General features: G+C 50.2%; 2 protein-coding genes across 11 annotated transcripts in view; both read right to left on the bottom strand.

Moving 5' to 3' along the window:
- Positions 1–10,172, bottom strand: part of mark3a (MAP/microtubule affinity-regulating kinase 3a) — a 37,057-nt gene extending 26,885 nt beyond the window's left edge. For all 10 annotated transcript variants that reach the window (XM_079752352.1, XM_079752356.1, XM_079752358.1 and 7 more), the window contains exons 1-3: positions 9,592–10,172; positions 7,521–7,706; positions 6,381–6,434 (exon numbers count right to left, since the gene is read on the bottom strand). In XM_079752352.1, coding sequence (XP_079608478.1) covers positions 6,381–6,434; positions 7,521–7,706; positions 9,592–9,642 — 291 coding nt within the window. In that variant the 5' untranslated portion in view covers positions 9,643–10,172. The remainder of the gene's footprint in view (positions 1–6,380; positions 6,435–7,520; positions 7,707–9,591) is intronic.
- Positions 10,173–10,760: 588 nt separating this feature from the next.
- On the bottom strand, positions 10,761–22,527 carry eif5 (eukaryotic translation initiation factor 5). Its single transcript, XM_079752073.1, has 12 exons — positions 22,468–22,527; positions 21,719–21,918; positions 20,300–20,579; positions 20,137–20,218; positions 18,311–18,483; positions 17,520–17,631; positions 15,683–15,807; positions 14,817–14,978; positions 14,197–14,358; positions 12,968–13,132; positions 12,030–12,170; positions 10,761–11,222 (listed from the first exon to the last, which is right to left on the bottom strand). The coding sequence occupies exons 3-12, from the start codon at positions 20,369–20,371 to the stop codon at positions 11,121–11,123; spliced, it is 1,296 nt and encodes a 431-aa protein (XP_079608199.1). The 5' UTR covers positions 20,372–20,579; positions 21,719–21,918; positions 22,468–22,527; the 3' UTR covers positions 10,761–11,120.

Genomic DNA, 22,527 nt, shown 5'->3' with positions numbered 1-22,527 from the left:
GTCGGCCAAGCTGAGTTCATATCACAAGAGACTACAACCACAGTGGAGCATCAACTACATCTCCCAGCAGCCCTTTCCTCGATAGAAGGACTACAGAGCCAGCCCCGTGTGGAGATAATGGGCCAGAACTGTGATAGATGGGGGCCCCTTACACACATCACAAGGACCCCCAGACTCACTGAGTGAGCAGAGGCTGGGGCTCAGAGTTCCACATTGAATCATTCAGCAGATTACGCTTTCATCCACGCTGCTTACAAGTGAGGCTCGGAACAATCAAAGCATGCGATCAATATTGGAGGAGCTGCAGGGCGTCCTAGATACAGCTGCAGAGAGAGCCGGACCAGGGCTCAGCATCGCGTTAGCTCGAGCTTAGCACGTAGCTTAGCTCACTGTCCAGCAGCCAAGCAACGTAGACAATACTTCCTGAGATTTGTTTTAAAATGTTTAAGTCACCGCACGGTTCCTTCTCAGGACCTCTTCCTTGTTTGTGAAGGTTTTTTTTCTTCTCGCCCTTTGGGGGGCTAGGGTAAGGGGAGGTCATAAATACATGGCCTTTTGCCCTTTGAGACTGGAGCTGTGATGACTGTCTTTACAAACACAATTGACTTGGATTGATTTAAGTCCTGTGAGAAGGTTTAAGGGAAATCTGACTAAATGTGTAGTTTATTAACAATGACAACCAAAACAGCTTTTATTTAATCAAATTCCTACTTTAGATATTCCCTGTGAAAGTGGTATGAAATGGTTAAAACCTGTACAAGAGGAATAGCATCCCAAAGTCTTCAGTTTGAAGACTGCTTCATATCACTGCAGTCCGCCTGCCAGGCTCAGACCACACACAAACACACTTTTACGTATCCCGCTCTTATTTTGAAACAGGAAATCAAACTTTCCGGTGTTTTACATCCTCCTGATTTCCTGAAGACATTCCGATAAGAGCCGGCCCCCGTAGGTGAGCGGTGAAACCAGACACGGACCCCCGGCTCTGGAACATCATTGTTTCCTGAGCCGGGACGTGGAAGGGGATGGGGGAAGGGGGGGGCTTGGCCAACTGCCACACCGTTGTCGTGGAAACTGATCTTTCTATCATGGCCGCCTGTCTCACCTCAGGCGGTGGAGAGAATACGAGGAATCCCCTCTTCCAGGAAACAACAGCGGGCCTGTTCCTAGCCCCCTGGGTGAAGCACATCCACCTCCTCGCTCAACCGGTTCAACTGGTCTAAGCACAGCCGGGTCCACCTGGTCCGACTGGTTTCAACCAGTTCATACTAGCTCCGATAAATTCAAAACTAGTTCTGACTAGGGGCGAAATTGATGGTTATTATTCTTTATTTTCAATCAATTCACGTCAGATTCATGATTCTTATCCTATTGAAGTTGTGGGTTTATTTATTCATTTTTTCCTGATGTCTTAAGTTTACCTTTATGTGTATACATTATTGCTTTATATAATTTTATCAAATATAAAATCAACATAATTTCGTACGCTCTCTGTTAGCGCACAGCGGCACGGCGTCGACCTTGAAATCAGAATCCCGATGTGCTGAATCGAGAATCCGCTTTGAATCAGGGGACAGTTTGGATCGTGACCCCAAGAACGGGAGACCTTCACGTGGGACGGTGAGGCACCGAAAGAGTGCGTGTGTCCTTCCGTTGGTCGGTCCACCGTGGCGAGAGGCGCCATGATGTCTACCTGCACCTCGAGGGCGGGGTGGGGGGGGGATGTCTGTAAAGGTGCAGAGGATCAAACCCCCCCAGGGAGATTCTTGTGCACGCAGCGCTGGGGGGCGAGCGCGGCCGCCATCGACGTACATAAAGTTTCACCATGTGCGGTCACACCCCGAGCGTCTACGTCAGGCCGCCTGCGTCACCGGTCGCTACGGGCCCGCCACCGAGCGAGCGCACGAGCGCTACGTCAGCCGACAGAGAGCCACTTCAGACCTCAGAGGTACCAGGAGACCCCATGGATTATTGATCTGCTGTTAACTACCTCTCTCTGTCTCCTCACGCAAATATCACACGCATCAATCATTCATTATCAGGGGTGATTGGGGGGACGGACACACACACGCACACGGACACACACACGCACACGCACACGCACACACACACACACACACACACACACACACACACACACACACACACACACACACACACACACACACACACGTTTGGGTTATGTTAGTCCTCTGGATACGCCATCCCAACACAAATCAAGAGTTCAGAGGCGTTCCTGTGATTTCCTTGACCTTATGGCCTCCACTGAGTCACTAACCCTACCCCACGTCACTAACCCCGCCCGGCCATCTCCGGAGGAGACAAAAAACACCCGTCCACCATATGAGCAAACACTTTGTTTTCAAGGGAAGAGAATAGCGGAAAAACACCAGAGTGATTCACCACAGAACAGGTCAAGGATCCAAACACGCTATTGGCCCAGCCCGACCCCAGATACAGGATGCTAGGCTGCTATTGGTCCATCCATACCAAGGACCCCAGCTTTCCATTGGTCGAGCCTGATCGCAGACCCAAGAGGCTTTGCTGCCATTGGTCCAGCCTGACCCAAGATCCAGGATGCTTATCTGCTATTGGTCCAGCCTGACATCAGAACCAGGATGCTTAGCTGCTATTGGCCCAGCCTGACCCAAGATCCAGGATGCTTAGCTGCTATTGGTCCAGCCTGACCATAGACCTAGTATTCCCTCGTGCTATTGGTCTAACCAGACCCCCGCAGTGATGTACGAGGTCTGGCTGAAGTCGATGTCCACATTGATCGTCAGTCCGGTGAGAGCTGGACATGAAGATCTCACTATACTACAACATGTGCAATGTGGTTTATTTCTCTATACTATGTATATGTACGTTTTTAATTTCCACTTTAAGTATGTACATAGATAGTGACTTCTTCGTTTGTAAATTGTCTCATGTGCAAAATCATTTCTCTGTGTGGATCGATGGAGAAGCATCAGTCCTCCATCCTTCGGGTTGAAACATGCAGCAAAGCTTTTCTCCTCAGTCTGCAGTCTCCTCATACAATATGAATGCCAAGACCAGGCCTGACCTCACTCCATCTTGCAGTTTTAAACAAGACTACTGTGCACAACATCACAACCTTCTCTCAGCCTCACTACATCACAACCACCTCTATACTACAACACAACCTCCATACTATACTACAACAACACCTCTACATGCTCAGACTCACTACTATACTACAACACAACCTCTACACGCTCAGCCTCACTACAACCTCACTACTATACTACAACACAACCTCACGGCTAAACTTCAACAACACCTCTACAGGCTCAGCCTCGCTTCTATACTACAACACATTCATTTAAAGACTCACTTCCTGCTTATTTGAATTAAAGAAGTAAACCTCTGAACACCAGCTCGGCCGCGACACCAGAGTCAATATTTGCTGACGATAGGAGGCAGACGTGAAGGCAGCTAGGCGCTGTTGTTGACAGTTCATTAAGGCTGGAGCCACACTCCTACCCCTGACCTTTACCCTCTGACCTGCAGTGATGATAACGGCATGCTTCCCTTCGAGTGGACCTCCAGTGACAGTTCTGAAGCTTTGTTGGACGGACGCTAAAGAGGCGTCAAACAGCCACCATAGGTCTCTACCCTCTGGGTCATAGATCTCTACATAACCATGGGTCTCACTCTCTAGTTCATAGATCTCTACATAACCATGGGTCTCACGCTCTGGGTCATAGATCTCTACATAACCATGGGTCTCACTCTCTAGGTCATAGATCCCTACATAACCATGGGTCTCACGCTCTAGGTCATAGATCTCTACATAACCATGGGTCTCACGCTCTAGGTCATAGATCTCTACATAACCATGGGTCTCACGCTCTAGGTCATAGATCTCTACATAACCATGGGTCTCACGCGCTAGGTCATAGATCTCTACATAACCATGGGTCTCACTCTCTAGGTCATAGATCCCTACATAACCATGGGTCTCACGCGCTAGGTCATAGATCTCTACATAACCATGGGTCTCACTCTCTAGGTCATAGATCTCTACATAACCATGGGTCTCACGCTCTAGGTCATAGATCTCTACATAACCATGGGTCTCACGCTCTAGGTCATAGATCTCTACATAACCATGGGTCTCACTCTCTAGGTCATAGATCCCTACATAACCATGGGTCTCACGCGCTAGGTCATAGATCTCTACATAACCATGGGTCTCACTCTCTAGGTCATAGATCTCTACATAACCATGGGTCTCACGCTCTAGGTCATAGATCTCTACATAACCATGGGTCTCACGCTCTAGGTCATAGATCTCTACATAACCATGGGTCTCACGCTCTAGGTCATAGATCTCTACATAACCATGGGTCTCACTCTCTAGGTCATAGATCTCTACGCCCTTCTCTAAACATAAAAAGCGAAGGACCCTTTCAGGACCAGAGTGGGGACCCCCCCACCACACCCCGGGCTTCACCCTCAACATGATGACCCACATCTGTCCCGTCTTCCCGCTCTCCTCCGCCCCAGGAGGGGAACAAAGAAACAGGAACCAGCCATACAATTTCCCAACGGCCACGAGGGAATCACACCAACAAAAACCAAAACCCAACTCTGACGACGTGGTTTTTTTCTCCTGGTTCCCGTCGCAAGGAGTGACCCTGAGAGACGTTTCTGGGGCCGTGCTGGAGCGGACATCTTTTCTAACCAAGGTGTTTTTCTCCCTGTGCTTTCCACACACCGGCAGGCTCACAACAAGAGAGCCTGCTGACAATAGCCTTCTGCTTTGTTGCTCCATGAGCGCTGCTCGCTGTTTTTCTGCCAGCTTAGTGGCCAGCGGAGCCGGCCTCTCCGCTACAAAGGCAAGAATCAATGAGCCTGTGGAAAAACAGATGAAACTACGGCGGAGGGAGAGAGGGCTTGGACCAGCGCCACAGAGAGAGACCAGGCTGGTCTAGAGACAGAGAGACCAGGCTGGTCTAGAGACAGAGAGACCAGGCTGGTCTAGAGACAGAGAGACCAGGCTGGTCTAGAGAAAGAGAGACCAGGCTGTTCTAGAGACAGAGAGACCAGGCTGTTCTAGAGACAGAGAGACCAGGCTGGTCTAGAGACAGAGAGACCAGGCTGTTCTAGAGACAGAGAGACCAGGCTGGTCTAGAGACAGAGAGACCAGGCTGGTCTAGAGACAGAGAGACCAGGCTGTTCTAGAGACAGAGAGACCAGGCTGGTCTAGAGACAGAGAGACTAAAATAAATGTCACATGTTCCAGTATTGGATCAAAGATACCGTGATATTTGCCTTGGTCAAGAGTGCAGCGCTGCACGTGCACGCACACGCGCACACACACACACACACACACACACACGCGCGCACACAGTGTGAGCGGCCTGACATGGGCAGGACTAGCATCACCAGATAATGAGCGGCTACGTGACAGATGCTCCCCAGGGTGTCGGGCGTCAGACGGCATGGGGCCAGCCGTGTCCCTGCTCGTCTCATCAGAGAGAGCCACGCCCGCTCTCAGCGTCAACACGTTGCTTTCCGCACCTCGCGGCCATCTTTGTTCTGAGCGCTCCCCAGGAACCCAGCACTGGCCCAGGCCCGGCTGGGAGGCTCCCACAGACACAGAGCCGTCTAGACGCCACTAGGCAACAAAGCTCGGTAAGATGCCGCGATTCTCGCAAGCTAAAGTAACATTGAGTCATTTTGGCGGAGGATTTTATCCGCAGTAGCCAACCGTGAATCCAGACACAATACATGCCGATAGGAGCAGGTAGGGGCTAGGGGTCTGCTTGCTCTACGATTCCTACAGGTTAGGCTGCGGACATCGCAATCCAGCAGGACTGAAACAACCCCTGGTGCATTTGTAAGCATTCACTAAGCGTGTGAGGAGTCTGATGTGCATGAGGCAAGGACCCTGCAAGGCATCGTGGGAAAGTTCAAATTCCTGGTCGAGATACAACTTGACCATCACGGGATATTCAGTGCATTTTCAGCCCAAATCGGATTTCGGAACCTCAACACTGAGCCAATGTGGCCGACGCCTAGCACGTATGACCAGAGATTTGTAGATAGCGGAACCTCGGGTTGTGAGCCTGTCAAATCCATATGCAGTGCTTTAATCAGACCTGCAGGGCTCCCAGGGCTCCAAAGGACCACGTTCTATGGCCCAAGAAGGAGTGATCCCTCCTTCAGGGGACGGCTGGCAGTCTGCTAGGCGCTCAAAGGACGGACGTACGACAGTAGCCTTGTACGATACCAGGGTGAAGCCATGAGTCTCCAACAGCAGAGGAGAGACAGACAGACAGACAGACAGACAGACAGACAGACAGACAGACAGACAGACGGACAGACGGACGGAACGACGGACTGTAGCTCACCTTCTGCAGGCTGTTGGGGTTGAGCTGGGTCTTGTCTATGATCTTGATGGCCACCTGTGGACAGAAGAAGCAGTGAACTATAGGCTCACCACTCTGAACTTTAGTGCTGCTTTAGCACTAGCATGTTGCTACTCTAGCCCTAGCATGCTTCTCCTATACAACTAGCATGCTACTACTATACTACTATCATGCTACTACTATACTACTAGCATGCTAGTACTATACTACTAGCATGCTAGTACTATACTATACTTTACCAGACACAACCCAAATATAGTAAATAGTATTTATAGTTAAGGTACATTGCTACTGTAGTAGTACTAATATAATACTATGTTTCTACTACGGCTGTGGACCACACAATCTGAAGTTTTCAACAACAGAACAGTTTGTCTTTCCTTGTGGAACGTTCTGATAAAGTACCTGTACATCTTACATAAAATGCTTTGGTTTGTATCCAAGTAATCTCTTTTATGGTTCAAATTCTTTCTCTTTACAGAATGAAAGCATGTGACCTGCTCATAGTAGCATAATGTTTTGACACTAGAGTAAGACTGTTACGGTGGGTTAACAGTCCTAAATACCTTAATACCCTCTTATTAGGGCTGGTAATAAAATAATTTGGTCTTGCCCACGGACTGCTCCATCTTAAAAGGGGAGGATTTACGGAGATCTGGACATGCTAGTTGCCTCGACAACAGACACATAAGCAGTAAGCCAGGTCTTTAAGGGTGTGTTGGGGGGGGTCAACTCCCCTCTGCTGTCACCAGATGGTAAAATGAACCCTAGAGTTAAAGAGCCTCAACGCCCAGGCCTGGACTGGAGGGAGAGAGAGTAGCCAAGGACCATCAGGTACATTCACATTAGTGTTATGTACTGGTTTAGATAGTACGCCTTTCGCCCTAACCTGGTGACGCAATGAGAAAGTGTCATGTTTGTTAACCTTTATTAATCCCAGAGGGAGGGACCTGAAAAGGGGGTATCTTTACCGGTGCAGTCCGTGAAACGCATCGCTGCCTGGTTTTGTATGAATTCCCCATCATATGAACTGAGGTAAACACACACTTTAATGTACGGCCGCCTTCGCCGCCGCGGCGTCGGTCGGCGACCCCCGACCCCCGACCCCTGACCCCGGCTCACCTCTCGGCCCGTCAGGATGTGTCTGGCGAGCTTGACCTTGGCGAAGTTTCCCTTGCCGATGGTCTTCAGCAGGCGGTAGTTCCCAACGTGGGGCTGCTGTGGCTCTTCCCCGCCGCCCGAGCCGCGGGACCGGCCCCCCGACCGCACCGAGCGGGTGGTCACCTCCTGGCGGCCGTTGGTCGTGTGCTGCGGGAACCACGGAGACACGCCGGTCACATGACGCACGCCACGGTCACGTGACGCGCAACGGAAGCCTCCACTGGCGTACTGGGCAGAGAATCCCAACCTGGCTCCAGAGACCTTTACTTACCCCCCCCCCCCCCCCCCCCCCTCACCTGAGACCCCCACAGAATCAAATCTAAACGTCAATAACACCGCCCTTCAAAACAATGACAGCTGATCTTCCACAGTAGCCGGCGAGACGGTCACAGTTTGAAACCCCGGCGATAGATTCATCAGTGCTCCATCACACAGTCACGTCAGCGCGCGACCTACAGACCGAACCACATCCCACAAGTCCCAGCGTAAGATCTACACAACATGCTTACACAACAACCGAAAACTACTTACTGCGAAACACTAACCGTCTACAGTGTCCCTACACAACCACAACAACACACTCTACATCCCAATGACACACCAACATCCTGCTCTGTCCCTATAACCCCCCCCCCCCTCATAGAACCCTGTAGGGCACCACAATGTGCTGGCGTCTCTCCTCTGCACCACCGGGTCCTCGAGTGTGTGAACACACTTGAGGCCTGTGTTTGCTTTAATGGGTGACGCGCGACTCTTAATTACAGAGCGGGCTTAGTATACATCCTGACTGCGTGCGTCTCACGTCCTGTGTCTCACCTCAGGATGGCTGACGGGTGTGCGAAAGAGAGGACGTTGTGGTCGCTAAACTAGCCTAGCATCTCTGAACGTGTGGTGAGAAGCGTACAAAACAAGACTTGTTTACTAGTCGAGATTAGCGGGCCTGTCTCCTCTATCTGGTCGTGAGAAGTGAACAGGAAGTTGGGAGAGAGTCTCGGACTGGCATGAGTCCAGGGTTCGACGGCCAAGGGAGATGGGAATTGATTCCCTTGGTGCTATTTAAAAACAACAATCAAACCCTGGCTCCGCCCAGGACCACGGAGCACAGACAGCTCCTCTGGGGCGGGACAGTATCGATGAGGGTGACCCTGTTGATCTCCCACCCAGTGGGGACGGGTCAACACTTTGACTTCCAACTTCATGCATGGCCAATTCCATGGGAAATAACCTGAATACTAACAGAGCTCGACTTTCATTAATAGGATAATAATTCTGATTCGCACATCCATATGTGCCGCCTCTCACTGTAAACACAAAAAAAACACTAAATCCCTAACGAAGACTCTCCCCCGGCCGGGTACTCTCCCCCGGCCGGGTACTCTCCCCCGGCCGGGTACTCACCCAGTCGCGGCGTTTCCTCGTCGACTGGGACCCGGTCATGGTCTTGCTGCTAACCTTAACGCGGTCTAGATCAACGGTGGACCTACTAGGGGGTTTTGTTCATAGGCACCATATCCCCCGAGCCCTGGCTGCCGGTCCGATACCCACAGAGACAATGAGCTGACAGAGTTTCTCCTGGTCAACAGGGGTGGGACACAGGAATGCCCATATTTGGAAGGGCAGCGATTGAAACCCTCGAGTGACACTTTGGAAAACCAGTAGGAATACCAGTACGAACACAAGTACTCTGGCACATAGGAGACAAAGTGTTGCACTTTAGTTCGTAGTTAGGCCCTAAACTGGGCTACTCCCCGAACATCCACCTCAGAACTTGGTTCAATAACCCATAAACGGTCTTAAAACAGAGACTAGAGCCGTGAACCTCCGAGGCCACAGCGGGGAGGATTACAGGGCGTGTTGGGCTGAAGGGGACGAGTGTTTACGAGTTGTTTAAACAATCTTTCAGCCCCTTATAAACCCATTATCAAGCAGTATATGGACCCCCACAGCGGGGGGGTCGTGTGCTGCTTCAGCACAACAAGTCCTTCCTATGGGTGTGCTCAGGGGATGTGAACAAAGTCAGCAGTCTACTTACGCTCTCCGTCGCCTTCTCGTTGACGGTCGGAAGGGGGGTTTTGGACGACATGTTAGTCCTGGACGGGTCGACGCCTCACTGTGAGTATTAATATTCAGCTGGGATTCTGCAGCGCCTAGTCTAACCCTGGGAACTAGTGCCTTCTCGCGGCTCCAGACCGTGCAGCCCTTTCGGAAAACAGTCTCAGCATTGATCCGTGACGGGTCCCGAGCAGACGTGGTCCCCCTGGCCTGGTGAACCCTGATGACGACCGACACCTGTCAATAAAACGCATCAAACACCCCGACCACGGCCGTCATTCACACCGCGCCGGCACTCCGTACATGGCCTGGGCTCGGCGGGGATGCGACCCAAATCACGGTCCGCTCGGCTCGATAGTCGGGGGGGGGCTAGGGCACGGCTAGCGCAGCTCGTCGGAAATCACCCTCGGATTCAAAAAGTATGTCCTCCTAACATGCCATGTGACTCAGGGTCGTCCCTTGGGGCTTTCTGAAAGAGATTTCAAAGTGTTTGGGTCGCTGACCGCCTCCGTGTCGGCTCCATCTCCGGCCCGCTGCCTGCTCCGCTTTAGGTGGGACCAAAATGGCTACTGAGTGTCTGGGATTAATGTGCGCCGAGGCAGAGGAAGTGAGGAAACCCTCCGATCTCTGCACTCATTGGATCACAAAGTAGAGCTGTCATCTCACAAGACTTCACTTCCAGAGAACGGCGGTTCACTCCCCAATTCTGGGGGGCTTTTATGAATCCGGTTTAGATCTATAACCCGTCTATAACAGACGCGGGTCTTCTCCCCGCAACTCTGAAGCCATGCTTTGTCATAATCGGTATATTGCCCTGGTTACACAACTTCGTCATTAAGTTTTCAATCAAGTTTTCCGTTCATCTCGAGCCCGAGATGAACGGGTCTATTGATCAGCTCCCCCTGATCGATATTGTATTTTACTCACCTTATCGGTTTGCTGACTAACGTTACATAACACACTATATAGGTCATTGTAAAAATATTTGCCGACCCACTTTTAATGATGGTTAAAGTTTATATAACATTTAATAATGGGTGATAAATCATTAATAACCTAAAACAATAAAATATTAATAATCTGAACTAACCATCAATAATCCACTGTAGCATTTATATTAAGGTCGCCCAGTAAAAACAGTTTCAAGTGTTGTGGATAGCAAAACATTCTTTATTAACTGGAAAAATACAGACAAATTAAATGTGCAGTCAAATGATAACCCCCACCCCAAGAACCCACAAGCAACTTCATTTCCACTGAATACATCTCAAAATCACAGCAGTTAATGTGCAGCTAGGAAAGCGCTATAATATTGAATATCATGCCACAGAGCTGAGAGTTGGTGTGAGGAGGGAGGGGTTAGCTGATGCAGGGAGGGGGGGGGGGGGGGGGCAGCCAGAAGGAGGGGGCAGCCAGGGGGAAGGCGGGGGGGGGTAGTACAGGCCACCGTGTGAGAAGCCACAACACACACACAAGCAAGAATCTGATGGAGCTCTCCGTCTTCCCCGGTCAGATGGCGTCTATGTCGATGTCTTCGATCTCCTCCCGCTGGGCCTTGGCCGGCTTCACCGTCTCCACCGTCAGCTCGCGGGCGGAGGAGGAGTAGACCACCTGTTGGGGGCAGCAGGAGGGGCAGGCTGTTAGGTGTGGTCCTAGACACACACTAGGCGGCCGTGCTGCCTCTGAGGCGCCGAGGCTCGTGGGTCAGATAGCCAAGAGAAACGTGACATCACTAAACATCAGTCGTGTTTGCGAAACCATTCTCAGAATCATCACTCCCGAGTCCTCCACCCGCCCTACAGAGTCCTCCACCCGCCCTAGAGTCCTCCACCCAGCCTAGAGTCCTCCACCCACCTTAGAGTCCTCCACCCGCCCTACAGAGTCCTCCACCAGCCCTAGAGTCCTCCACCCGCCCTAGAGTCCTCCACCCGCCCTAGAGTCCTCCACCCGCCCTAGAGTCCTCCACCCGCCCTAGAGTCCTCCACCCGCCCTAGAGTCCTCCACCCGCCCTAGAGTCCTCCACCCGCCCTACAGAGTCCTCCACCCGCCCTACAGAGTCCTCCACCCGCCCTACAGAGTCCTCCACCCACCAACACATCATCCAAAGGGCCTCCCCCTCGTGTCAGTAGTTCTGAGGTTAAACCTTTCCTGTGCGTTTCAATACTCACTTGGCCTTGTTAAAACAGCCGCAAGTAAACAAAGGCATCCAGACTAGGTAAGGGGTTAGGCACTTTTTCTAAAAACACCAGGTTTAATAAGAGATAAAGAAATACGCTTGTTTTATTAATTGATCCTTTTTTATAGGCAACTGTTAAATCATTTTGAATGATTTGTGACGGAGGACCTTTTTTTACGGTTCTCCGTTTTGTCTCTAGCTCCTCCGACGAGGGGAGCCAGACCACCGGTCCCCAGCCTCACCTCAACGTTCTCGTCCTCTTCCTCCTCGTCCCCGTCGCTGCCCTCGCTCTCCTCCTCCGCCTCCTTCAGCCACTTGACGAAGGGCGCGGCCTTGGCATGGATCTCCTTGGCCAGCTCCTTGGACACGTACTTCTTGGACACCTGAGGAGGGGAGGAGGGGCCCAGGTAAGGTCAGGTGGTTCAACTCCTCCTCCACCTGCCCAAATATGGGCGATGAGGGGGTTGCAGGTGAAACAGGACTGGGATCCTAGAACCCTGAGGGAACTTGATGGGTTCTAGGTCTACAACAATAGAACCAAGCAAAGTTGGTTCTGGTCAATTGGCGAAAATCCTTTAGATGCACCTTTTAAATAAGTGTTACTACAAGTGCAACGAATAAGAGCAGACTACATGGCTATAAACCACAAAGACAAACTTGGGACGGAAAGTCAGACATGAAAAACAATCGATAGAAAACTGTAAATAAACCACATTCTATATTGTCAGCATGCACCGCTTCCACCTGAACACCCAGCCTCGGTGGGCTGTGGGCAGCTCCTCTGGAGTTAATTTGAGTTACTGGCTGTGATATATTACAATATCCCTTCTTAATGACGGTCGGGGCCAGTAGTTTGTCTGTCTTGGGACTTGAGCAATGTCCAAATGTTGTAGTCAGGTCCCGTCGCACTAGACGGCTGTACGGTTTCAGAAGCAGCGGCTCGTGGGTCAGATAGCCAAGAGAAACATGACATCACAAATCAGTCTTGTTTGCGAAACCATTCTCAGAATCATCACACCCCATTCCCGCTCTACAGGACAAAGTCCTCCGACCCGCCCTAAGCGAGCTAAGTAGTATTTAAACATAGTAACCACCTGAGTACAAGAATGAAAGCAATTGTTGATCCTACAAAGTGAAACCCAACACCTAAACTGTGGGTGTGTGTGCGGGGAGGCGGTACCTTCTCGGCCCAGACGAAGATGACGTCCTCTTCCAGCAGGTCGGCGTCGTACAGGTCCTTGAGGATCACGGCCACGCGGGGCAGCAGCTGGGCCTGGTGCAACTTCACCAGGCACTCAAAGCCCCCCAGCAGGTACTTCTGGGCCTTCTTGTTGTTGTGGCAGAACTGAGGGGACGAAAGAGGTGGAGGTGGTCAGCCCCAACAGGACCTTAGAGGAGGAGGTGGTCAGCCCCAACAGGACCTTAGAGGAGGAGGAGGTGGTCAGCCCCAACAGGACCTTAGAGGAGGAGGAGGTGGTCAGCCCCAACAGGACCTTAGAGGAGGAGGAGGTGGTCAGCCCCAACAGGACCTTAGAGGAGGAGGAGGTGGTCAGCCCCAACAGGACCTTAGAGGAGGAGGAGGTGGTCAGCCCCAACAGGACCTTAGAGGAGGAGGAGGTGGTCAGCCCCAACAGGACCTTAGAGGAGGAGGAGGTGGTCAGCCCCAACAGGACCTTAGAGGAGGAGGTGGTCAGCCCCAACAGGACCTTAGAGGAGGTGGTCAGCCCCAACAGAACTTCAGTGACTCTATTTACTCATTTTGACTCGTCTCTATCAGAAGTTACTTTGATACGTTTTAAATAAGCTCAAATGGGCCTCCATCTCTCCGACACATAACTTTTTTGTTTAAAAGAGGCAGAGAACGCCGAAATGGTATATATATATGCTCTGAAGTACGTCTGTAATTAGCGTGTAATCACACCTAGCACAGAAGCAGTTGTGGGTCAGATAGCCAAGAGAAACGTGACATCACAAAACATCAGTCGTGTTTGCGAAACCATTCTCAGAATCATCAATCCCCATTCCACCACCCGCTCTACATGACAAGAGTCCGCCACCATGATCTATCCCTAAGGGGTTTGTGATCCTAATCCAATTCAAAAAACAGATTCAGAAGAATCGGAATAACGATGTTCCCCAACGGCCCTTTAACCAAAGTGGCATTATAACCAGACAGCACGGTTGGAGCACCGTTCCCGGTGTCCTGCCGGAGTCTCCCATGTCGTCTGGCGTCTATTTATAGAGCAGCACCCGACTCGACCGCAAATAGCCTCAGGACGTCACGAGACCCAGCGCAGGAGGAGGAGGAAGAGGAGGAGCAGGAGGAGGAGGAGGAGCAGGAAGAGGAGGAGTGAGAGGAGGAGTAGGAAGAAGAGGAAGAGGAGGAGCAGGAAGCGGAGGAGGACTCACGCGGAGAAAGTGGCGGTGGTACTTCTTGATCTGTTCGCGGATGTCCTCGTTGAAGAGCAGTTCGGTGAGGATGAGGGGGCCCATGGCCGTGACGTCCAGGCGCTCCGCCTCCGCCAGCACCTCCCTGTCCGCCACGTCCATGGAGCCGTCCTCCTTACGGTCCTGCAACCACACAACACCCGTCAGCGCCGCGGGACGGAGACGGGGGGGGTGGGGGGGGGCCAGAGGAGCGACGTAGAGAAGCAGCTACAAAACAAATCGGTCCTACAAGACGTGTGCGCGGTCCGACCCACCTGACGCAGCGCCGAGGCGCTCTCAGGACACGGGGGTACTGCTAGTGCACACAACCACATCCGCTCAGTGCTACACATCTCCCGGGGGGGGGTGGAAGATCCACGAACGAACCCCTTGTATATGGTCGGCATGCACGGCGTCTACCCCAACACCCAGCCTCTGTGGGCTCAGGTCGACTCTACTGGAGTTAATTTGATGAACAGCCCGGGATATGCTACAATATCCCCTCTTAACGATGGCTGGGCCGGTAGTCATCACTCCCCAGGTCAGCTCTATGGGACAGACCTCCACCTGCTCTAGGGGACAGCACGGCGCTGCCATCCTACCTTCACATAGTTGTAGAAGAGGTTGACCCTCTCCTCCAGGGTCTTCTCCAGGTCCTCGCTGAGGGTCAGGTTCTTGGCGTGGTCGCTGATCTCCTCCATGCGCCTCCTCTGCGCCTCCTCCGTGGTCTCCTCTGCCCAGTCCTCGTCGTCGTCGTCGCCGTCCTAGCAGCAGGAGGAGGGAGTTAGTCTGGGTGGAGGCCCGGTGTCAGGGGGTACTGGTGAACCATGGGTCTGGTACAGCCTCTTGAGCACCACCAATGTTGTGGCGCTTCAGAAGTGTGGAAACTTGCTGGATTTTGGGTCACTCTACTCATACATAAAAAAAAAAGTACAAAGATTTTTTAATGACTAACTCGTGTTGTGGGGAAGTCAGCCCCGACAGACTTTATTATGCGGCGAACATGGACAATTTAATTGCTCTTTTTTTGACTTGTTATTTTCCCTTTCTGAAGTAACTTTGGTTTGGTTCTAAACGAGCTCAAAGGGCCCTCTACCTCTCCGGCTCAAACCTTTCCGTTCATTATAAAAGGTCAAGATCACAGAAATAGATTATAATGCTCTGAAGTAGGTTTTAAATCAGTGTGTAATCACACAGAGCCCTGTCGTGGGTCAGATAGCCAAGAGAAACGTGACATCACAAATCAGTCTCGTTTGCGAAACCATTCTCAGAATCATCACTCCCCATTCCTCCACCCTCTCTAAATGAGACCTCCACCCGAGTGCTCCACCAGGACCATAACACATCTATCCCTATGGGGGTATTGGTCTTCATCCAATTAATCTGAATGAGGACGTTGTGAAGGGCTAACTGCTCGGTGTCTAGAGCAGCGGGGGGGGGGTTCAGGCCGGTTGCCTGGGATACGCACCACGGCCTCTGGGGCGTCGATGTCGTTGTTCTTCCCGGCCTCTCCGCCGCCGTTCTCCTTGTCCTTCTTGCGGTTCTTCTTCTCCTTGTCCTTCTTCACAGTGGCGGAGCCCGTCTCAGGGGGCTCTGGGGACAAGAAGAACCGCGTCAGCGCTTGACTTAGGCTCCGTCCACTGGTTAACAGGCATCAATACCACAGGCTCTGTCCACTGGTTAACAGTCAATACCACAGGCTCTATCCACTGGTCACTACTAACCAGTAGTGTGCCAGAAAGACCTCTGCAGTACTCTAGGCTAGATGGAGAGTATATATTGTGATAGAAAGGCCTTTGTACTACTCTATACTAGCTACAGTGTATATAGTGTGATAGAATGGCCTTTGTACTACTCTATACTAGCTACAGTGTATATAGTGTGATAGAATGGCCTTTGTGGCAGTTATGGGTCAGATAGCCAAGAGAAACATGACATCACAAATCAGTCTTGTTTGCGAAACCATTCTCAGAATCATCACTCCCCATACTATTTACCATGCAGTATAGTGTAACAGAAAGGTCTCTATACTAACCAATATTGTAACACAAAGGCCTCTAAAGTACTCTATACTAGCTTCAGTGTATATAGTGTAACATGAAGGCCTCTAAGGTACTCGATACTAGCTTCAGTGTACATAGTGTAAAATGAAGGCTTCTACAGTACTCTATACTCTCTTCAGTGTATATAGTGTAACATAAAGGCCTATGAAGTACTCTGTACTAGCTTCAGTGTATATAGTTTAACATAAAGGCCTCTAAAGTACTCTATACTAGCTTCAGTGTATATAGTGTAACATAAAGGCCTATGAAGTACTCTGTACTAGCTTCAGTGTATATAGTTTAACATAAAGGCCTCTAAAGTACTCTATACTAGCTTCAGTGTATATAGTGTAACATAAAGGCCTCTAAAGTACTCTATGGTAGCTTCAGTGTATATAGTGTAACATAAAGGCTTCTACAGTACTCTATACTAGCTTCAGTGTACATAGTGTAAAATAAAGGCTTCTACAGTACTCTATACTCTCTTCAGTGTATATAGTGTAACATAAAGGCCTATGAAGTACTCTGTACTAGCTTCAGTGTATATAGTGTAACATAAAGGCTTCTACAGTACTCTATACTAGCTTCAGTGTATATAGTGTAACATAAAGGCCTATGAAGTACTCTGTACTAGCTTCAGTGTATATAGTGTAACATAAAGGCTTCTACAGTACTCTATACTAGCTTCAGTGTATATAGTGTAACATAAAGGCCTATGAAGTACTCTGTACTAGCTTCAGTGTATATAGTGTAACATAAAGGCTTCTACAGTACTCTATACTAGCTTCAGTGTATATAGTGTAACATAAAGGCCTATGAAGTACTCTGTACTAGCTTCAGTGTATATAGTTTAACATAAAGGCCTCTAAAGTACTCTATACTAGCTTCAGTGTATAGAGTGTAACATAAAGGCCTCTAAAGTACTCTATACTAGCTTCAGTGTATATAGTGTAACACAAAGGCCTCTGCAGTGTTACACTAGCACTAGCTCTATATTAAACCTCCCCACTGCCGGTCAGGTCAATTCTATTCTTATAGCTTCACAGGTCACATGTCAACCCCCCCCCCCCCCTAAGCCCTCTGAAGGGCCCGACGACACAGTCCTGAACCTTGCCATTGTGCCAGGGCACGGTTGGTAACCTAGGCAACCAGACCCGACCGAGCTAGCTAGCGACTAAAGTTGAGTCCTAATATGGGCATGCCTGGGGCCAGAGTTCGGCTGACGCAGGGCGTGGTGTTTTTCGGGGGGGGGGGGGGGCTCACCTGGGGGGTTCTTCAGGATGAAGGTGCAGAGCTTGTGTCTGGTGTCCAGCATGCCGCGATAGCCGCACGCCTTGCACGAGTTTCCAATAGTTTGTTTTTTGGGGTTTACATGCTGCGGCAGAGGAGAAACAGTTCCCAGGTTAGTCCCTGAACGCAAATACCCAACAGTCCCTTTATTCACACAGTCACAGACAGTGAAGACTCAAAAGCACACACAATTACACTTAATCCCTAAAAAATGCTCCAAGTCTGCAGTACGTTTTAATTGGTGTGTAATCACACAGAGCACTGTTGTGGGTCAGATAGCCAAGAGAAACATGACATCACAAATCAGTCTTGTTTGCGAAACCATTCTCAGAATCATCACTCCCCATTCCTCCACCAGCTCTACATTGAGGCCTTCACCCGCTCTACGGGACAGAGTCCACCACCTAAGATACACTCGATCCCTTGAAAGCAAACTGATAAGTCAAAACTACAACATTTCATGCAAATCATCTACATGTACCCAAAGCAAAGACTGTTGTGTAAACAGACTGATGTACATTTGGTCCTGTGACCAGGTACTCAGGGTCTGGGTGACTGAACTATGGACTACTTCACGTAGCCACAATGGTCGCATCATTAAACCCCACAAACGCTAATTCCTGGTTTGACATTAAAAAAAATTGGGGGCGTGGTCTGATATTAAATGTTTTGGGGGCGTGGTCTGACATTAAATGTTTTGGGGGCGTGGTCTGACTAGTGAGGACCAGGATTCGCCGGGTAACCCTCAGCAATGGGTCAGTTACCAGGTCAGTTTCTGGGTTGTCGCACTCGGGACACAGCACGAACTTCCTGATGAACCCGTCCAGCATGTCCTGGAGCTTGTTGGCCTCGTGGGACCCGTTGACGATGAAGCGGTCGTTCTTGGCATCGAACTGGGTCTGAGCTCCCAGCTCACAGCCAAAAAACTTGGTCGGGTCTGCGGAAAAAGAGTGGAACTTAGGACTGAGATCCACAAGCAACGGGTTGGTGGTCATCCGAGCCTCCTTCTGGGTTCTGTAGTTTGGTAAATACTCATTCACTACAGTAGAATGACTATTGTCTGATTTGTCATTGGAAGTTTGAACCTTTTCGGACTAAATAGCAGAACGGTAATCATATTTATAAGCGATAAAAGATTATTTAATGTTGCATTTTAGAAATACACTGACGTATATTTTAATTAGTGTTTATTCACACTGAGCAGAGAAGAAGTTTTGGGTCAGATAGCCAAGAGAAACATGACATCACAAATCAGTCTTGTTTGCGAAACCATTCTCAGAATCATCACTCCCCATGCCTTCGCTACACGAGTCTCCTACATCAGTCAGCGATAGATTCTGCGGTGACGGCGGTATTTAATCGCGGCGCTTTATTTCCCTACGCGGCGGTATTATCAGAAGGCTGATGCATTTTTATGCCCATTATCGCTGTATCAAGGTAATCGAATCCCTTCCACCGCTGCACGTGCACCGCATTGGCCGGGATCAGTACCCACCGGGGGCTCTGGTTCCTGACAGCCTGTGAATAATGAATAGCCCGCCGCCATCTCCAGCTCAACACTAAGGCAAGGGCTGGCAGCTTCTGCTCAGCGGGTGTATCGGTTGATCCACACGCTCCGGTACGTTCTCCATCGTTCTCATTGGTCGGACAGTCGCTGGTGTAACTTCCACACGGAAGAAAGCATTTCTTGATCCATTATTTCAAGGGCGGGAAGGAGAAATGTGGACGGATGGATTTTATTTTTGGGTGATATACTGGGTCAGGAATAACTGCTTTTGAATACAAATTATATTGAAGTCTGTAGTTTGTCATTATCCTATAATTTCATAGAATATAAGACAGGACAAACTCCCTGTGAACTCGCCAAACTTTAGAATAACTGCTTGCAACTATTTACACCGTGTAAATTAAATCGTTAAGTAACGCTTTTGGTTAAAAAGGACTAAGGAATTGTATGCATTCAAACAGTAGCCAGACGTTTTCTTATTCTAATGTCGTTTGCGATGCTGTGATGCCCGGTCAACCTCCGTGTTTAACGCCCGATAGGCTAAGAGAAGCAGACATGGCACCTTGGCCCGCATCGCAGTGTCACCCATTGGAACCCGTGGTTTTAAGCACAAATCAAAACCTAGACTCTAATGCCGAAGTGTTGTCGCGCTCCATGGCTGGTCTGGTGTGACCGGCTGTACATTGAAGCTCTGCTGTAACAGAGTCAGACTCTGACCAGCTGTGGATCTGAAACCCTCCAACTTCCTCCAAACAGCACTTCGTTATATTTAGTCTAGCAGGTAGAGTTGAGTGCACTGTGGCCGATTAAGTTAATCTAGAGACGACGTGAATATTTCTGTATTTCTATTGCCCTCTATAGACCAATCGATTGGTCGTGGAGGTCGATTCTCTACAATCCTGTGTCTACAGGTGGTCCCACTGGAGCACGGGACACTTGGCGTGTTCAAATGAGACGACTGCTTTGTGATTGTTAAATTCCAATGCTCCTTCTGTTCTGGAGGTTGATTTTGGAAACGACCTAGACCACATGGGCGGAGAACATTCCGAGTGCGTTATTGGCGTGTTCCTAGCGTGTTCTTACATGTTGGGGGTCTGTTCAGAGCCTTGGCAACATCCACCATGTTGACAACGACCGTCTTGATGCCATTTCCTTTGCCTTCCACCTGGAGGGAAACACAGACGCGTCAGAACCCACTGACCAGTACACCCCTTGAGACGCTCCGATGGAGACTGGGGGGGCCTACCTTGGCTATCAGACGGGGCATCTTGTAGCGGTAGAACTGGTCCAACACACTGCGGTTGACGTTGACAGACATCTTGGCTGGCTCTGAGCGCTATCAGTAAGATAAGAGGATCTGGAATGGGGATTTTTCGGGATCTTCTGTCTGGAAAAGAGGGGATGACATAAACGGCTGCAAGCGCGCTCGGTCTCTGACATGAAAAACGCTGTGCCGCTGTGGCTGCAAGCTCCTTGCTTGAAGGCTAGATGTCCACCACACAGGTTCCAATGGCTGCGCAACAGCTCTGCAAGAAGAGAGGGGACAGAGGTCAGGACCAGGGGCACATGATTAGTTGACAACACCGCATTACAGACACTTTTTTTCTACAGAAACGGATCATCGTCAAAACAAGATGGATTCGCTAGATTCCTCTGTTCATATTTATTAGGGTTAAAAGATGACCGAATGTTTTATTATAGTAATACTCTGAAGTATGCTTTAATAAGGGTTTAATCACACAAAGCACAGGAGCGGTTTTGGGTCAGATAGCCAAGAGAAACATGACATCACATATCAGTCTTGTTTGCGAAACCATTCTCAGAATCATCACTCCCCATGCCTTCGCTACACGAGACCTCTACTGGTAATCTTGGGATGTTTATAAAGCAATAAATTGAGTGTAAATTATTTTATCAATTTGTGTATCTCAACTTCAATGTTGCTTTGGATTAAAGCTTCTGCCAAGTAATTTACTTAATGGTAAATTGGTGAGCACAGCAAAAGGGTAAATAAATGTACCAATTTATAAAATATACATTAAAAAACGAGTACCAACATCCATCTTGGTATGGGCAGAAACTGAAAGTGTTGAATTGCGCACCAGTCCACATGAAAAAAAAGGACGAAACGATTTAATCCGGTTAAATGTACAATGTACATCACGAATTTGCCATTAACTAAATGCAATCCATGTAGAAGGTAAAAGATGCTTCGTTCTAGCCCCGTGTTGTCGCCCACAGTGGCCTAGTGGCTACACACGCACTCCGCTACCCCGCAGCTACGTTGCACCGTGTAGGCCTCGAGTACGACACTGGATCCACGATAACAGCAATAACTCTTAATTACCCAGAAACGATCGGGCATAACTTAACGACGGGTAAGCCTCATCGCGGTCCACTGCTAGCGGGTGAGCGGGTTGCATAACGCGGGGCGGCGGGCCCGGAGCCCGGGGCCGTTCTGCTGCAGAGTGCGTCATGAACGCTGCACACGAGTGCTGGCGATGGGAGACGCCATTTTGATCCACTTGCTCACAAACATGCCATACTGCACTAACAACGCCTTCCCCCCGGCCCGTTTTAAACCCTCTTAACCCAGCCCGGCGTCTCCGCGCAAAACACACAAACATACATGGGACAGGGGGAAGGGAAGGAACCGTTATCTTACCGTTTTCGCAAAACAAAGACATAAACACAACGCTGGTCGTCCAGAGGCGCAGTGAAGGGAGCCGAGCTGCTGCTGCTGCTGAGTGTCGGCGAGGCGCTGTACTGAGTCCGGCTGTCAGAGACGTGCGGGGGTAAAGGTCCGGACGCTGCGGGGTCACCAGGCTCAGAGGGGGTCTGGAAGGTCCTGGGGGCTCGGGGGACCTGAGGGGATAAAGCGCATTGTTACCCCGACCGCGGTGAAAGGCTGAAGTGCTGCGTCGTCAGCAGGTCTCTGGACAGGAGAACACAGGCTGGTCTGGTGGAGGTCTACATCATCTGATGGGACTAGAGCTGAACTGTGGTCGGGGTCGTGGTCAGGGGGACCAGCAGTCACCAGGTCTTGGGTGCACGACGGGCCGTGTCGGGAGCGCTACTCGCGTCCTTTTCCGGTCACAGTAGTCAGGTTGTCGTCACTTCGATAAATAACTCGAGATATCGTGTAGTGACGACGTGGGCACTCGTATCTTCAAGAACTAGTCGGTACCCGCGCCCGGGATGCGACCCAGCATGCTGACGTCATACTGACGTTAGCTCGGCGCTAACGGTAGCTAGCGGGACCACAACGCGTCGCACGTACTGTCGAATTACATTAATTATTAATTATAATGATTGAATTAATGTCTGTAGACGATGGAGAAATCAGAGTTAGTGATCCTTTATTGGGCGACGTCGTGTTACGGACGACGTCCGAATAGCGCGTCTTTAGCTTACCTCTCGAACGTTCTGCGGAGTACTGAGGCTCGCTGCTGACAAGTGTACAGCGGTCACACC

This window comes from Pollachius pollachius (assembly GCF_949987615.1).
Source record: "Pollachius pollachius genome assembly, chromosome: 15".
Taxonomy (NCBI): Eukaryota; Metazoa; Chordata; class Actinopteri; order Gadiformes; family Gadidae; genus Pollachius; species Pollachius pollachius.
This window is presented reverse-complemented; position numbering and strand designations above follow the sequence as displayed.

Coding starts and splice junctions, on each gene's coding strand:
- eif5 (XM_079752073.1), bottom strand. CDS start 20,371: ATGTCTGTCAACGTCAACCGCAGTGTGTTGGACCAGTTCTACCGCTAC. Junction 15,808..17,519: donor CATCCTGAAGAACCCCCCAG/GTGAGCCCCCCC, acceptor TCTTGTCCCCAG/AGCCCCCTGAGACGGGCTCC. Junction 12,171..12,967: donor TCTTCGTCTGGGCCGAGAAG/GTACCGCCTCCC, acceptor TCCCCTCCTCAG/GTGTCCAAGAAGTACGTGTC.